At 38.1% G+C, this 18948-nt stretch overlaps 2 protein-coding genes across 3 annotated transcripts in view; both read right to left on the reverse strand.

Moving 5' to 3' along the window:
• Positions 1 to 18948, reverse strand: part of kat6b (K(lysine) acetyltransferase 6B) — a 173238-nt gene that overhangs the window by 77911 nt on the left and 76379 nt on the right. The window lies entirely within an intron of this gene.
• The window catches only part of LOC148078785 (adenosine kinase-like), a 143572-nt gene that overhangs the window by 34055 nt on the left and 90569 nt on the right, over positions 1 to 18948 (reverse strand). For both annotated transcript variants that reach the window (XM_087792751.1, XM_087792750.1), the window contains one exon: positions 2282 to 2452. In XM_087792751.1, the coding sequence (XP_087648877.1) occupies positions 2282 to 2452 (171 nt within the window). The remainder of the gene's footprint in view (positions 1 to 2281; positions 2453 to 18948) is intronic.

An 18948-nucleotide genomic window follows, 5' to 3' on the forward strand; every position in this document is an offset into this window, starting at 1 on the left:
ATATACCAATATACCAACCAGCAACAACACAGCAAATGGTGATGAAAACAAAAAGTGGAAAGAGTCCAAAGAAACTTTAAACGGTTATTTTTGGAATTGGATTTGAACTGAGTAAATTGTAATTATACTGTAAGTTAGCTCTCAGACACATATTAACATCATCTGTGTTATTGCTGCATTATTACACTGCTTGACTCCCTGTGAAGCATCCATCATTGACTACTAATGGTAAAAAAGTTCATTTTACATACAAACTATTGTAATATGCGTTTCAAGGCGAGTAAACAAACAGCCGAGACTGGGCTTCAAGATCTAAGCCTTGGATGAGGCTTAAACTAGAATAAAGCACACAGCTGATGTGAACACCCCCCAACTGAGCCGCTCTGCAACGTGAGAGACACATTAGCCTTTCCTTTGCTACTTCCTGCAAGGCTAGACGAGTCAGTCTGCATGATACTGGCTGTCACTGATTTGTTATGAAAGCTTTGCAGGCCCACGCTGATCCATCACTTTGGGGGAGTGGAAGTCGGAGTAAAAGAATGGACAGGGGTCCGGAGGGGAGGGTGAAGGCAAAGGCGGTCATGTTGCCTGTCACTCACCATGCACCACTGCATGATGGCAAAACCCTGTCTGGCTTGGAAACAACGGGAAGCGAGAGGATGAGTGTATGAGCAGTCATCCCTCCTTTTCCTCCTCAGCCCAGCAGCCATCGAGAGGCCAAGAGGAGTCAAAACACTCTGGACCAGCATTAGCTCTGTGCAGACCCTGGAAGACCTCGCTGCTCGTGCAGAGAATATCAGCTTCAGCCCTGACTCTCTCTTGATGTTGATCTTCGGATTAGATCATGCGTCTCCTTCATCAGAGATAGGTAGCGATTAGCCCGAGTCCATAAACTCTAGCGCCTGTAGGTGCTCCACCACCCACCTGCAAATACATAACGCTGCAGAATCTTCACCGTGGTTTTTTCGACAGAATCGTTGCTCAAAGCAATTAGGCAGAGAGAGAGGTGTATATGTGGAAAGAGAAAAGCTAAAGTCAGCAAGTGTGATAAATCTTCCGCTGCTCAAGAGTTTTTTTTCGTTGCTCTCTGTCGGCACGACTCCATCCCGGATGCGGCTGCAGAGGTTCATCATCGGGGAGGCCACTCCAGCCCGGTGATCATCCACTCGCTCGGCCCTACAGCTGCTTCAGAGCTGAGCTGACTTCCTATGATGGGAGGATACACCTGACAGCAGAGGGGCTGTGACCACAGCTTGACCTCCACACACACTTACGCAGAGCTGGAGCAAAAGTAAATCAATCGATCCGTTGGCATCGGACGGCGCAGAGATTGAAATGAAGGATTACTCTGCTAATTCCTATTCATCTCTTAATAGCTCAGTGATGAGTATAATGGATGAAAAAGCTAATGAGGGAAGTTTGAATATTGCTGAGAGGACAGCAATAACAGTGCAAACTCAACGATGAAAAATGAAAGTTAAATCAACATAGAAACTTTGAAGGCTAAAATATATACAAAGGAACTGCATTTAAATATAAACATTTTAGTCATTTTTAAATGTTTATGTGTTTGTCTTGCTAGCTTGGGCAGTGGGGGGTTTATTTGTTGCCAAGTGAAACAATTCAGTTGGTTAAATAGAGAGCTTAAAGAATGAAAGAAAAGCTGCAAACCTTTGCAATTTCTCTGGTGAAACAAGAGTGAGATAATAATTGAAAGGGCCCAATCTTTAGTTTTTTATAAAGGGTTATAAACTGTGTAACTGTAGTGTCTTTAATTTTCAGTTTCACTGTTGTCAATTTCCTGGGAGTACATTATTTTACACAATCAGATTAAGGCTGTTGTTATTTCTGCTTCTTGTTTTATCATAATGGTAACTTGAATAATATTAGTCATTCATCACGTAATCAATCCCGGAATTCTCCACCTTCAAGAGACTCATTGTATACGGTTTGTGATTTCAGCTGGCTGGAGGAGGGGTGAAGCTCGTTATTATGTCACAAACGACTTTGCTCTTGTAACCTCTCGTTTGTCAAGATTTCAGAGGGTGGAGAACTTGAAACATGTGAGTGAGTGAGGAGAGTTGTTTTTAGACATAAGTTGTTCTTTAAAATGTCATCACTATAATGTATTATATTGTATTTGTTTTGAAGAGGAAGCTCAACTATTGATCATTACATTTGTTAAGAGACTTGAAAGTGACATTAAATATCAAATACATGAACAATTGAAATGAAACAATTCCCAAACAAGCAAAAAGTTATGGACTTATGTTTAACTTACTGTTTCATTGCCAAACAAGATGTCCACATAAGGCATGACGTCCATCAGGGGCTTTTTGAAGAACTGGCTGATGAATGGTGCAGAAAGGTTCATGCAGAAGATTTTGTTGTTCTCGGATGCGTGCTTCGCCACTTTGAGGATGGACTCTGGAGACACGGTCAGGAAAAAACCCTGCAAACAAAACAAGCCCGTTGCTGACAGCATGTTTTGACAACTTGTTACACTTGACTATTTGAAACACTGCTGTAGCAGCAATGCGCTGCTCATACGTAAACAAAAAATAAACCAACTGTTTCTTTCAATATATATTATGGAGTATTATTTATTTGTGGATTTGACTCACTGTCAAATATAAATAACTCTAGGACCCTGATTTATTATTTACATACATATTATTTAGAAGACTTTTCAGCTGCTCCAATATTCTATTTACCAGCGGAATATTTACTAATAGATGTTAAATAAACATTCTTCAAGTAAGTGTTCAGAACTCACAGCATATTGATTTCCAAAGGTAAATAATATAAACAGCAATCAATATTACACTACAGTGAATCAATGCTAAGTTAGACCAAGAATAAAAAATACATAAACAATTCAGCGCACATGAGGACCTTGATGAATCTGTAAACAGTGTGTGTTTGTGTGTGAATGATACAGACATGTTTGTAACTTTTTTGGTAACACTTCCTCTGGATGAGTGTCATTTCAAGATGGACATTACAGACGAGCAACACCGAGGTATTTGGATATTTTAAGTGTGTTTTTGGACTAACATGCAGAAGAGGACCATAGAGTGCTATTCGCTGCATTAACATGGACATATGTTTTTGCCTAAAACTCTAAAAAGAAGAGATTATTCTGAAAACAATCCCAACCCTTTGCCGACATGAGGGTGAGAAGACAGTTATTCAAATTTGAATTATGGGTAAACTATCCCTTTAAGGAAATACAATGTTTGGTTATACTGATTTGCAGCAACAAAAGAAGAAGAATGTGGAAGAGATATGGAGGCAGGAACTAGGAAAGTCTTGTTTCCTGGAACACTAAGTCGAGCAGTTGAAGTGGAAAATCTGCAGGAAAAAATATCATCCAGGACAAACCTGGTGGCCAAGATCCAAGGTTTGTACTAAGGAAGGCAACTGGCACATATCCGATAATCGCAAGAACAAAAGTCTGGTCTGGACTCTCCTTACTTGGAAACACGAGAGGCAGGTCCATTCATTGTGTGAATGAATACAAATCAGGTAAGAAAACACCTTTGTGATTCAGGAGGAAACCTGAAGCGAGACACTCCGGCAGGCCACACAAAAACTCCTCTCCTTTGATACTGATCTTCTTAACCTTGTTTTTCAGCAACAAGCTGTTCTGTAAAACCAACAGTGTCACAATAGGAGCAAAGGGGGAGGAAAGGAAAGGAAAGTTTCAGCTCACTGATACATTTAATCTGGCTGAAAAGCTTCCATTGTGGCCGGAGTCTTGTTCTCAGTAAAGCTCTATGACAACCAAACACTGATGGGCTGACTTGTACTTCGGAGTGACTGCTGAGGCGTTAACAAACTCCGAGTGCCGTTTAGCACACAATGACATCCATCCGCTGTGTTGGGTCTCCTGTTGGGTTTTTGGGTCTTTAAACCATGACCTGGGTCATCGCTTGTAGCCTCTCCAGCCTCTGTTGGAGACTAAAAGAAACGGTTTCAATCCACAGGCCAGCACAAAAGGGAAATCACCCGGTGATAACGGATCATCACTGAACTTGACGTTTTCCTTTCACCATGTGCCAAAGTATCAATGCTCGTTTTGTGACACACATGCTCTCTTTTGATTTGCTTTGCTGGAAACAAACTTTCATGGTTACAATATTGTTAACACTGATCAAAGCAGGACAGAAACATCAAATATCCTGAGGGCTCATAAACCATAAAAGCCATTTTGCTGAATCTCTAATCACACAAGCGTTTTCATAACGTTTGTGTGAGCTCAACTGAACTGTGAGCGACCTTTTATCATAGCAGAACTTGTACATTTCTATTTGACGTAAATATTTACTGATCAGAGAGAAGCTGAAAGCTCAGAGTAGATTTATTTGAAGGACCACTCAGTGAAGGATTTGCAGGGAAACTATGCAACCTGTTCCAAAATCTGCAGACCATATATATCAGTTTTACACGCAAAAACAATTCGGTCTTATATGTGATAGAGTTTGACAAGCTTACTCTACGGGGAACACAAACGAGGTACTAACTGTACTCTCATAGCCTGGGATAATAATTGAAGATACGCAGCATGACTGAATGAAGTCAGATAACATCAGTTAGCTTGCCAACATCAGAATCGAATAACCTTTGGCATTCCCCATAACATTTTGTGTTTTTAAAAGCAACTATAAAGACAACAATTGTGAAAATCGTTTTTTGTTTGTTTATTGTATACGTTACAATTGGAAGGGAGAATCAATCTGTGTTGTGTTATTTCTGGGTCAGACTTTGTCTGGTTTTGAGGCATTTCTTCTTCCACCAAAGACTTGCTAAAACGTTTCATTGAAAATGTAGAAATAAGCCTCACTACATTCTTATATAGCTTGCAGCACTTCAATTACGTTGTAATTTGCAATTGTTTTAAACTCATTCAGTATTTGTGGATGACCTCCGGGTCACCATGACCACAAGATAATACATGGGTAAAGTAAGTAAAAGCAAAAGGTAGATCACTTTAAATTAACAATTGAGAGTCAAAGTACAAATTGGTAAACACAAATCGAATGAGGTTAAATAAATATTTAAGAAAAACAAATGTTTTGTCTTCGCTTTTAGCAGCATTCCTGTCTCCCTAATGCACCGACCTGTCAACAAGTTTGAATTTTGAAATAAAAATGCAACTCGCTCACACCATTTTAAACATCATTTACCTGACCTTCATAGAATCATTTACAGCACATTAACACATTACTATAACTTTTGTTGTCACAGTCTTTGGTAACAGTCTCTAAATGAGTCGTTGAATCGTCGCATTATTTTGACAAGGAAGGGAGGATTTCCTACCAATCCTGTGTAGCAAAAGTGTACTGACAATTGAAATAACATCTTGGAAATGATTTATATCTTGAACTGTCCTAAGTGAAAGTCTGCCTGTCATGAGGATCACTTTGTCTGGTTTGGAACTTATTGTAACGCTACCAGCATCATGTTAATAAAAACCTCTTCAGGGTATATTTCCTCTCATCAGCCTGCAAAGACTGCAGCTACATTGGTTTCATAGGGTGAAAAGAAAGCTCAAGTCCGAGCCAAGTGAAATTCCAGTTCCCATCGGCAGAGTCTGACAACTCCGTAACAGGAGGAGTCTTTGGTGAAGCTGAGCAGATCATGTATCAAGAACAGCAGATCCAGTTTCCCCGGTGTCAGAGAGCTCTGTGAAGTGAAGTGCCTATCGCCTTTCCAGGTCAAGATGATCAAAGAACTTGCTACACTTCTTTCAATTTCCAGCCAGCCAAAACATTCAATAAAGCTTTCACAAAACATTTGGCAGGCAAACAATAACGTAGAGTGACGTTTGGCCCTGTCGAGTGGCTTTTATGTGAAGAAAAATGGGAAAAGAAAAGTGTGTTAACACATAGATAATGTCAATATGACACTACATGCAATCTGAAACGGTCCCTGACACCATGTTGTTATTATATATGAATAGTATTTATTAATTTATATTATTTCGTCCACATAGTTGTTGTTTTTATTCAAAAACTGAATGAGTTTAAAACAATTTGGAAGTGCTGTAAGGTACCCTGAAACTGACATTAGGATGTAGTGATTGGCTAATTTCTGCATTTTCAATCAAATGGGTTTTACATACTGATATGGAACAAGCTGACAAGAAACTCTTCCTATTATCGGAAAAACACAATCCTGTGTTAATAAGGACTGACAACCTGAAGAAGGAAGAGTGAGACCTGAGAGTCCTGTCCTTCCTCAACTGTTTAAGGCAAGTCAGATTGAATGTTAGCCAGACTAATCCCACATAGATTAGGATTGAAACCTTTAGATGCTCTTTTGTTCTAATGGCTACAGCGTATGACAGCTGTGTGGGTTCCATTACATTGCAAGCTCATGGTGACGTTGCACAAGTTTGTAGTTATATCAACCAATAGTATTTATTTACGACTTTCTCTTGCTATACACTGTGTTATTTCATCTACAATGCTCGAGAAAAATGTCAACAAACTGAGGGCATTTGTGATCAGAGTAGAATTAAAATAAAACTTAACCACATGTAAGTCATTGTTTCTTTTATCCAACCTGAGATCAGATAATCCTATCTTGTTGGTAAGGATTAGAGGAGAGAAAAAAACACACACCTGTTTTCTACAAAGATAATCTGCTCTTCATTGTTTACTGAAGTTCAATCGTAACAGATGTGGTCACGAATTCCTGGCGCGAGCTATTCCAGTCTTGAAAAGTGGACTGAGGTTCTAGCTATGCAGCAATAACACACCTTCACACATTCCTCTGCTGTGAATCTGTTTCTCTCCCTCGGGGCTGTTCAAGTCTGAAGCGGGCCGTGATAGATGGCATTGTGTCATTGGGCTTAAAATAAAAGTGCACATCTGAAGGGTAAAAATGATCTATTTTGGGAAGGGCATCTGTATAGGCAGCAGAGGTGGTCATGGGAAGGGAAAAGCTTTTTTTTTCTTATTAGCTGGTCTATTTTAATTCTGCAGGGAGGGATGTTGAGGATACTTTGTCACACTCGGAAAGCGTGACACTTCATATTACCCAGACATGGAGGAGATTCAAACCACATCAGCACCTCAGAAAAGAAACTAATTACACAATCACACTTTCTTGAAATCCTGTCATCATTGTCAAGTTTATTTATATATGTTAATAAAAGACACATTGTGTTCACAGATGATGTCATTTGACTCAAACTTGTATACGCCTCATCTTATTATCAGATCAGGCTCTTTGTCAAGCAGCTGATTATATGCTTTTATCATTTATGTTTCCTTCATCTGGAATTATTGTCAGAGACCCACTAAAGTACTGGATCATTACGAGCCAGCAACTATCTTAGTCAGAAGAATGACTGACCAATACAGTAATGAATATTTAACCAAGGATTTTTACACTTGTCACATCAAACTAGTGTACAAAAGTACACCTTTATGGACACTTAAAGGCAGTGGTCTTAGGTAGTATTGGTGTATCCATATAAATATATACAGTATAAAAGGAAAACTCAAAGGCCCTGATTTAGAACCTTCTGAATAACCATGACCTGGATATATGAGAACCTTCACAGACATAAAATGTTGTAATTGTTTTAATCTAAAAGGATTATGACGACTCAATACACTGTTGTTATAGATAATAGCTAATTTTCCACCGGAAAATAAAGTAGATGGTTGTCAAATTCAATCAAACATGGGTCAAAATATTAGCACAATGTTAGTAGTGGGCAGAAAACAAACGTTATTTATTTAATGAATTGTCACTGTGTCAATCATCCTTTACCTTCAACAATGTCCGTTAAAGGCAGGTGACTGTTATTTTAAGTCTGTATTGCATCATCTACTTGGATTTTGACCTAACCAATCTGGCAGGCCCCTTTTAAATTTCAATTATTCAGTGCACCGAATTTGGCCCCCTAGCCTTGAGTTTGATACAAGCGAGAAGCATTGGCTCCCACATATTGTAATTGTACCTTCTTGTGCTGTATTCCAGAAATGTTCAGCTTTATAAGGGCAATGGGGCAGATACAGGACTTGCTGAAGAGTTTACGATCTTTGGACCTTCTACCCCAAAAACCAAACATCAGACTGGTCGTAAGAAGAAGTTTATAGACTCCAAAAGGCACAAATAAACTGTTAAAATATTTCTTTACATTTGCAATGAGGTACAAGTAGCACTGAATACAAATATTATACATGAAGTCACTTAAGAAACTAAATTACACAGATCTTTTTTTTAGGCAAAAGACAACGCCTTATTCATTTTTCTTTGTTGTGTTTCAATTAGTTTAACAAAAGCAGCAACAATAAAATGTAGGGATGTTATAAAAAATTGGCTAGAACACTTTTCACACTGAACAATACCAGCGGGAATAACGTTTTACAATGATGTAAGCAAAAAAATGAACCAGCATTTGCTTGCATGTATACAGTCAACATGTCTGCGGTGTGGAGTGTTTTAATGCACTTGAGAAAGAGCGATTGCAAAACAAGTCATTCTGTGCTACAATTAAAGGAAGGACGCGCAGATGCATTAGATGAGCTGGCTTTTAGTGAGAGGATAATGGACAAAAAAGAGAGAAATTATTCTTATTTATATGATGATCTATGATATAAGCAGTCCAGAATTGCCTTTTACACAGCTGGCTTTCACAAAAGTTTGGCTTTGATGTGTCTCACAATAATCAAAATTGCACTTTTGGCCGAAAAAGTTCAGTCACTGAATTTTTGGTGCATTCCCAAAAAATAATTTTAAAAACTCTTGCTGCCTTTGCTGCTGTACTGTTATTACAGAGATGACTGATGTTGCAGAACTTTCACTTTCACATTAATGTAATCAAATGTATACATTTAAATAAGGTAGTGCACATGGTACTATGGTGAAGTAAAATATTCATATCTCACTGTTGATTCAAAAAACTGTGATCAAATAGAAGTAGTTGTAAAATTGTGGAAGAAATCTCTGATCAGTGCTACGATATAACAAGAACACAAGGTTTTATGGGGCAACTCAACCACATGAATGTAATCAATGAAATCCACGTGTTGCCAAATAACAACAGCAGATAAATCAAAGACAAAATAATTGAAAAGAAATGAATACATGCTGCAGTCTCTGAGGGAAAATGAGCGAGCAGATCATGCAGACACATGGCTCAAATTTGAAGGCTCGTAAAAGACGTTCAGTGGAAAAATTGCACGACCGAAGTTGTCTAAATCACTGTTCTCAGATACGTTTAAAGAACAGACAGTTCCAGATAATCATGTCAACACAGTTGGGGTGGCGGCGCAGACACCTCCTGATCAAAAACACCAGTGTGTGTGATAAAACCATGAACCTGAATAATGCAGCAGCGGAACATGATCCACTCACACGCTGCAGTTTGTCAATCAAAAGCCCACATCAATGTTTCAAAGCTGCATGACTTTCCTCAAACGTCAAATCATTTCACTTGGTTTATAGACTCATGTGTAAGCAGTTGCTGTAGATGTGGAATAATCCTCATAATATCTGTGGATTGTGGTTTAGTTTATTAATGAAAACTCTCGCTCTTGCCAATATTGTTGCCAACTTGTGTTCATCACCACAATAAATTATTAGAAGTCAAATTTGTACTAGATCTAAAGTAAGATGAGACATTAAGAAAACATGGAAACAAATCTCCTAGAGTTTAATTATATATAATTATATAGCATGGACTTCATTTAACTTTCATGTCATCTGTTTGTTAAATTAAGTAATTAACTATTTTAATGTGTTTAGGAATAACTTCAGGAGGTCTTTACAATATATAATCTAAATATTCTTTGAGGACTTTATAAGTCATTCTGGATGGGATATGTTTGGTCAGTAACTGCACAATATGGTCTTCTAGCACATCTTCATTAACAACTGTAAAACAAAAAGGAAATGCTGAATTTGACCAAACACTATCAAACGCCTGAGCTTGAAAATTAATCTGAAGAAATGTAGATTATGGACTTCCTTGTGAGCCTGTACATCTCTTTGAACATTTGGTTTATTTATATGTCTCTTAAGTAATGTAACCAGGCGCACATTTTGTCAACTTGCATGTTTAAAGCACATTACATCAACCAAACATCCAAAGGCCTGAATATAAACCAAGAAAATAAAGTGCTCCAACAGTTGTGTTCGGCTTTGATCTGCTAATTGTAGACATAAACACGACTAATATATTGCCCTGTTTGTGTCTCTGCTGTCAAGAAAATCCTACAAACTGACCATCAATGTTGGCCGAGCTTTTGAAAACCACCCAGACCACACTATCCCTGTCATCACCATAGACACCCCACTATCAACCTCTCTGCTACAAAGGGTTCATTACATCGAATTAGATGTCACACAGATCAGAGCGCGCGTGATGCCACACACTGCTATCCTCCTCACTTATCTCTGTAGAGCGCCGTCGCGAGGACGATCGATAGCTGAGGTTTGGAGCTTCATTAGCTCGGTATGACTCCATCTCCATCAAGACACCTCTGGCACGCTACACTGGTGTAGCGAGATATATTTTATTCCACAGATCCCGAGGGTCCCGCTGTTTTACAAAAAAAAATCGCAGGGACAAACAAAACGTTCTCACAAGATGAGTGGTGGAGGAAACGTGTCAGACTGGCTCAATAAATAGCACAAACAAACACTATTAAGTGAATCTGTGTCGCTAAATGTCTTGAAAGAAGCAAAAACAAGGATGAAAAAAACTGTCATAACATTTTTTTTTATTAGAAAGGATGATTTAAAAAGTGAAGGGAGGTTCTGTTTGCATTTAAACGGCCATTTGGCTTCATTTACTTCAATTAACTCAGCAGAAATGATAAATGTTCAACAACCTCACGGCGTGATTGCGTACTCTCTGCACTTTTAGCATGTTTGATCTCACTGCGAGGCAATTCAACTGCGCTGATAACATCTGCCTCTTCTTCTCTCTTCCATTAAGAATGATCTTCTAGTGGATCTTATCAGATATCAAGGAATTCATTCACTTGTTCGGGAAAAAGCTGGGAGGAAGCCAACGGAACTGAAGGAGGGGTCTTTAAAGGCCGCTCAACCATCAGGAAAAGGAGGGGATCGTGTTAGCCAGGATCTCAGGGGCAACATAAATGTGCCACAAATGCTGGATTTAACAACTGGTTCGAGACATTAATCACAAACTGCTGTTGTTCTAATCCTCCAAGAAATACTTTTCCTCCATTTAATATCACATCGTTTTGAGCCAGGAAGACATTTTTCTCCAACGCGGCATCCATGAAATAGAGAAAGCAGAGATGCCAGAAACAGTGTGTATCTCGAACAAAAAAAAGGGGGTGGGCTGTGCGACACAATGTATTAGTTAGTATAGACAAAATGTAACAAAAGAAATCTCAGGAAGAGGCTGATCATGTCTGTTTAACATTAAGACTTTAGATTTATCTAAATGTATCAGCAAGAATGCATAGTAGGAGGACAATACATCCAAATCCCCATTACCTGCACAATTTAAGTGATTCTTGTACTTGTTGAAACTCATGGCCCAGCAAAAATGAGTTCATTACTAAAGCTCACAAACGTACACAGATTCCAGACAAAATCCTCTTCACCTACTGTTAGCCTGGTTCCCTCGTCCACCTGTCTATCCAGGATCAGCTCAGGCCTCCAGATAGGAAACTTAAAACACTGAAGTCATAATTGCCGATAGTGCTGGCAGTTTAAATGGAACGGTACTATAGAGGGATTACAAAGAGGTTTTCAGAGGTAACAGTGGAATTGGTTGAAAAGGGAACTATATATTAGAAGTAGACTTCATTAAACTGTATTTGACAGGGAACTTACTAAATATCAGCACCAGATTTCCTCAAATAGGCCTCCTGTGTTAAAGCTCTTCTTCTTCAAAAATGTGTTGGCTCAGAGACAGGGCCCATCTGAGCAGTGGAGATCATGCCAAGGAATTTACTTAAGATCAAAAACAGACAACATTTGAAGCCGAGAGTATTTAAATGCCAATAGTAATCCACAGAATTATTCACCACACAACACAAAACGAGTCCCCCTTACAGATACCATATGTTACATCTAAGAGGAGTTGAAACAAAGCAGGATGCCAGAGCGGATGCTTTCTTCTCATCTATAAATCTGTTATAGTCTGCTAATGAAACAGAAAACCACACTTCTGTCTCTTCGCTCACATTATCAGGCAAATCTATGCTGGACTATATTTAAACTGATGTTCTTTCCTCCGTCACTTGGAGTCTCTCCCAGAACACACTGTTTAGTTTGCAGAGACTTTAAACTTGCTAGTACATACGTTCTCCAGTGTCCTTGTCTGCTGGGCTGCAGATAATTAGCATTTTAGCTCGAGCGGTTCTCTCTCCTTCAGCACCTCTGAAGGGGAACATCATTTTTAATTCACACAAGCGCACACGTATAATCAAACGGTCCGGCTTAAGCAGTGGCAAAATGAGGCTGAGGGGTTGGTGGGGGTCGGTGGAAAAATATAAGTCAGTGATGCAAAAACAGATGTCCTCGTCTCTAAGCCGCCGAATGGGTTTGAAAGGATGTATAAAATTATGGGTCAAATGTATAAAGCAGAGATTCAAAGTCCAGTGTCTAGTTTCAGCGAAGGTTGAGCGCGGACATAAAACTTAATCTCAGCAGACATTCCAGTCACAGGATAGTGAACATTTCCAAATGTGCCACACGCTAGACACAAATGAATTAGTGCCCTCAGCTTCAACCCCAGGACTTGGAACTGACTAGACAGTCTTGCCCTGTCCACAGTTGGTCAGGGGAAAGCTAGCGCACTAGCTTGGAAAATTGCAGGTAATTGCAGAAGCCATTGAATCCAGTTTGGTTTTGGTTGAAAGAGTAAAATAACAAAGCTCTGATTGCTGAAAAGACAAGGGCAGAGAGCGCAGAGGCCCCGTTGCTAAGAGTTAATTTGATACACATTTCTCTCCCTTGAAATGTCTGAGGTACTGGCAGGAGACGGCAGGAAAATAACTGAGAGGGAGGGTGAGACCCTCACTCTCCCTGCAAATACTATCCATCTGCCATATTACATTTAAGCAGCATGAGAAGCTCAGGGAGTGCCCTCGTACAATATTGTGTGAAAGCTGTCAAATCCAATGTTAGCACCGGGAGTCTAATGCTCAGAACAGAGGACACAAGGTTGTTAAAAAAATATATATACAGTATATGTAAAAAAAACTTCACTTAACTTCTTCTGATCAAGTGGCGGCAAACTGTTCATAATTGAAGAAGAAAAATAATCGCTTCCACTGAGAACAACATACCATCATTAGAATGACTTGCAAGTCAAAAATAGAAACTTTTCAGAAACAGAACGTTACATTTTTCATTTGTCCATATTTTGGATACAATTACTAGAATCAAGTTATATACAGTACATCAAGCTAGAACATTATTATCAATGTCTTCTTATTACTTTTATTTTATGCATCAGTTACCTTTAATGATTGGACAATGTTCATGGTCATTTGGTTTGTGTGAACAAAGCTTTAATATTGGGTGCACAGGATACGACATCACTAAAAGTGGTTATTTAGAGTCCGACTAGTGAACTTTTACCTGAAGAAATGATGGGACGAAATTAGTCGTAAGCTTTTTATGTTCTTGGCAGGAGAAGGAATTTCAGGTTTAATTGATTATTTGTTTGGAAGCTCTTGAGATCGTCAAGCATTCATCAAATAAAGTCAAAGACCGTTTAAGACTTGTTAAACAAATGTCTTCATCTCCAAGATGTAATACGTCCCTCATCATGATGATTTTTTAAATGTATTACTTTATAAAGTTCTCCCCCGTCTGAAATCTAAGTGAACAAGAGGTATTTAGAGTGGGGTCCATTATAACGTAAGCCATCTGTAATCACCCCTGCTCTGTTTATACAACAAGTCCCTTGGAGATGAAGACTTCCGGGATGAATGACACATGGTGACACACCTTGATGCTTGGCCAATCACTGCAGAGTGGGCGGGGTCATGGTTAACACGATTTCATCTCAAGAAAAGGTGAAAAAACGTTAATCTCTAGTCAAGTGTTTTCAGTGGGCGGGGCTTAAGCCCATTTACAATTGTAAATAATTCAATGAAAAGAGAGTTTTGTACAAACAGACACATACTGATTCTTACAATAGTGGTCCAACATCTATTTAAGAAACACTTGAATCAAAACATTAGTTACCCTTGACAACATCCTTATGCAGCCCACATTTGACTTTTTTACATTGAAATACTACTGATGAGGTTTTTAATAACTGTTGAATAAGCAAATATTTTCACAATAACTCAAATGATTCTAAAACCTTCCAGTTAATCACAGTATTTTGCCCAGTAGAGGAAAACTATGGATAAAATGGTGGATAATTTAAGATAGGCATGATATTGCCATAGTAGTCTAAGCTAATTTGATCCCATCGATAGGAGAACAATATGTTACTGTGATACAAGAAGCAGGAGAGTTGTTGAATTTATCCTTTATTCTTCTGACCAGCTCTGGGACTGCTTCAGACATTCTTCTCGCCTGATTAATGTCTGCGTCTCTTAAACACCCAAGCTAGCGTAGCGGGCTAATTATCTCCAATATGTGGTCATCAAGCCTGACCAGAGACGAGCCAGATGATGTCAGCGCGCTGAAAACTTTTCCAGATCCAGAGACTCAACACATCGTGCTCTTGACTACCTGTGAACATAAACGAGAGAGCAACAGACAAACGGGATTTGCTCGCCTATCTGTGACCCATTGACAGAGTCATCAATGGTTATAGATGTACTGACAGCTATAAAGAGAAAAAAGACTCATGAACATGAACTTCACTTTACAGGTGTCCAAGACAATGTTAAACACATTCTGGCACAGATATCAAACACCTTTTACCCTACGGCTGCCTTCTAAACTGGTGTGTAACGGCATCAGAAGGCCACACACAGGTGCCTGGACTATTATTTTTAAGAGCTGGGTGGATCTTCTGGACCTTTTTCACTGCAGGAACAACAAAACCTAGACCTTGGGTAGCAAGTGAAATGACTTGTTTGAATGTAGACATCTCTACTAATTGTGATGTCACAAGTTATTTGACAAGATTTTGGACGCCAATAAAATACAATAAAACATCTTCAATGATTCAACAACAGCTTCAGGTGGTCACTGCAGGACTCTTACTAATTATTTCAAGTTTTCATTATTTTGATAGTTCTAAGTAGAGCTAGACGTTTAAAAAAGTGCGGCCAAATAATGAAAACCCCTAAATCTAACCACCACCAGTCGATTTCTTAACAATCCCTAATCATTTCCACATTGTTGAGGCATGCTATTAACAAGAAAACAACAACTAACTAACCGACCCAACTAAGAACATAGCCTTTATTGGGGTTATAAACTTGTCATGTCCTCTGTACTTGTTTTACTGTGGAACTTCCTGTTCTTCACATTTGTGTTGTTTTCTGAGCTAGTCCAGGCCACCGTGCCTCCACAGCGGAATCTAATTTGTTCATCAGCTGCTGAGTAAGAGTGTGAGAATAAAAAAAGATCCACTTTTCACAAGTAGTAACATTTGGTTATTTAGCCAATTTAACATATTGGAGATTAAAAATGTCATAATTCATGACAAATATACTGCTTTTTCCACTATAAAAATGTTTTTTATTTTGATCCAAACTGTGTAATTAATTCATTTACTAATGGCATAACTTTCTTTGGTGGATCGCATATCAAAAAGCATAAGCAAATTTGTATATTTTAATAGCATAAACATTGCAGAAAATACAACAGATGTATTTGGTTAACTTAATTAATATGACTTTGAAACACAAATAAGTTTGAGTGTTTTTATGCTTATTTAAGTAAAAAATATGTATGTATATGTTTAAACATTATTAGAAATATATTTGTTTCACTTATTGTTCTATGCCGAAAAACAAAAGAAAATAAGAGAAGTTAGAAGATGCCTTAACAAGTTTTTGTACAGATACCTTAAAATATTTTGTCAACAGAAATCTATTGCTTTTTCAGGAACAGAATTATATTCAATATGATTTAATGACGTGTAGAAAGAAGCTAAAGAAACACCATTTAAATGGGTTCACGTCAAATAATATTTCCAGTACTTCAACTATTATATAATGTTCATAGAGTAAAGCTTTGCTGGAGGGTCACAACAATAGAAGGCTAATCTTCAAGGTTTTTTTTTAGCTGATGCTAAGCCAAATGGTATTAGTAAATAACATCTAGGTTTACTTTTTCAAGGATTTACATTACATTCAATATCATATATTTCTTATGCATGGTAACAACAGCAATTTAACATCCCAACTCACAATGTAAAATATTAGCAAACTCATGGAGTATGGTAGACTGGTTGTCCTGAAAATTAATGAAAGTCAGTCACCGGCTTTAACTCGCTAAAGTTAAAGGGATTTTTAGCCTGTTGCTTGAAGTCAGAAGAACAATAAAGAAACCTCAAGGAAAATGTATCAAATCAATTGATAATCTCTAGGTAAATATGCCCAAATTATTATTTTATAAAACTTTGATTATAAAAAGTATTTTATAAAATCCTTTTTTTTTCATCCCAATTATGTTTTGGAATTTATATATAAAATGAGTGGAGGACTAAAACGAAAACCCTCTCATCATATTTGGAGATTAGTAAGTAATAATAGAAATAAATCCAAAATAAAATGTTTAGTTTCAACATGATCTTTAACCTCATGAGGGCCACATAAGTACAGTCAAAGGGCCGCATGTGGCCCCCAGGCTACACTTTTCCCAGGTCTGTTGTAAACCCTAGAACAGTTTAGCCCAGTCTCTATTCATACAGAGTTTTTATAGCAGGTCAAGGGTCCAGAGAGCATTTAAGCACTCAGGAAACACTTTCACCAGGATTAACTGCACCTTTATTTGGAGAAAACTGCACAGTTTGAATTCATTACACAGAAAAAAGTCTGGAAGAAACTTATTTGGCTTTTAACTAGCCTGTGTGAAACATAATTGTTTCAGTATTAAAGAAACACATTTCCCTCTTGACTGCTAACTTCTCGAAATTAAATCCCGCTGTGCTTACGCTTCAGGTCTCAGTATCTTTGGACCTCGCTCGCACAACATGGTGCTTACACTCCCAGCTGGGATTGCTACAGCGCTGAGGGGAAAAAAAATCAAGCACAGAAAAATCAATTGCCTGGAGGCAAGAAGTGTGAACTTTCATACCCTGAGCCCAATTTCCTTGAAAGTGAAGGTCCTAAATCAAATCAGGCCAACTCAATGCAGCGTGGAATTATGCAAAAAGAATGACACAGCTATATGAAATGACAAGTGGAGAGAAACACCATCAGAGCTCGCGAACATAAGCTTGTTTATCCATCTCTGATTGTTTTTGCTGTTGGCCAGACAGAGACGGTGAAATATTGAATTCACACAGATGATGTAAAAAAAACAAATAGAAAGTTTGCTACTCCTATTGAAGCATGAATCACAACGATGACGATTTGTTTGCGGTACTGGTGGATTTCTTACGAGAGAAAAAGGCCATTTTCTGTTAAAATATGAGATTGCTTTTGTATTGCAGTGCTGAGTGAAGAGTGCTTCTCTGCTCTAGCACAACTAATGAAAATACCTCAGCTAGACTCCAAAATCCGAGAGATCAAAGAGAGAGAAAAAAGACACAGATGGAAAGATGGTGAAAAAGCTTTCCACTTTTTCGAATGAGCACATGATAATACCATTAAAAGTTGGCCAGTGTTTTTGTCCTCAGATTTTCTCTCACAGTTGTTGAAGAGTAATTGCTCTCGACTGGTCTAAACACGCATATTATTTCCTCAAAGCACTCGAGTGTTTGTGCTGGAGTGTACTTGGAGCTATTCCCACGTGAGAAACCGAGAGAGATGAATGCAATTGCAGCCAAAAAAATATACACAAGTTCTATTCTTTTTTTCTTTTGGAGAATATTGCAAACGGAAAAATTCAGATGAGATTCTGTAGGCGTTTGACTCGTCTGCCAAAAGAACAAGTAATAAGGTGAAGAAATGTGTTGGATGTTCAGTCGAAATGGTTCAGGGACGTTAGCATGCTGCCTGCCTCCATAATGCTACGATCAAATACTTATTGACACTAATGTTGACTCGCAGTCAATCAGAGTTAAATAATGGCCAAAAGAAGGTGGACCTGCGGGGCCACACTTGGGCACCTCATGTTGTGCCAGTTATCACAACGAATATTTCACATTCAGTCACACATTGAGAACTGATATTGGATTTAAATGGATTTGTAATGTTTAAAGCGTGTAGGTGTTGGCCTGAGGTCGTGGAGGATTTTTTTCGTTGGGTTTTAGAAATCCAATAGGTTGGCATCACTTTAAACAAGTATCCAGGACTTTTAGCCAGTGAACTTAAACAAACTATCTTGAGAATTAGTCACACTTGACAGTCATATAAACGTAAGTTAATTGTCTATGAAGACACAAAACCCTCTTGTTTTAATTGATGATTTGTCTGCTAATAATCTTTTATCCGTTAAATAAGATACACCCAAAATATGACAGAAAACTGCCACATAATCAAACTCTTTATTTGAAAGCTAACAAGCTGTTTTCTTTAATTAAAATTATGCAGTTTATTTAACTGTGTTTAATTCTAGAGACGTGTTAATACACCTGTTGGAGTACAAACAAAAGTTTACAAACTTCAGCTTTGCTTTAGTTGTTCTTTTATTTAAAGGTTTATTTTCAAAACTGCTATTCTATTAAATCTTTAATTAAACCAAACCTTTGTTTTGCTTTTGTTGTTCACTTATCTCGATTTAGTGAAAACTCAATTTGAACATTGCTCGTATTTGCTAGAAACAATAGTGTTAATGTTTTTCATTGAATGCAGTTATACAAGGGGTAACTGAAATACGAAATTAACCTTTTTCCTGTTAAATAAGTTTTAAAATGAC

This window comes from Callionymus lyra, chromosome 6 (assembly GCF_982586985.1).
Source record: "Callionymus lyra chromosome 6, fCalLyr1.hap1.1, whole genome shotgun sequence".
NCBI lineage: Eukaryota > Metazoa > Chordata > Actinopteri > Syngnathiformes > Callionymidae > Callionymus > Callionymus lyra.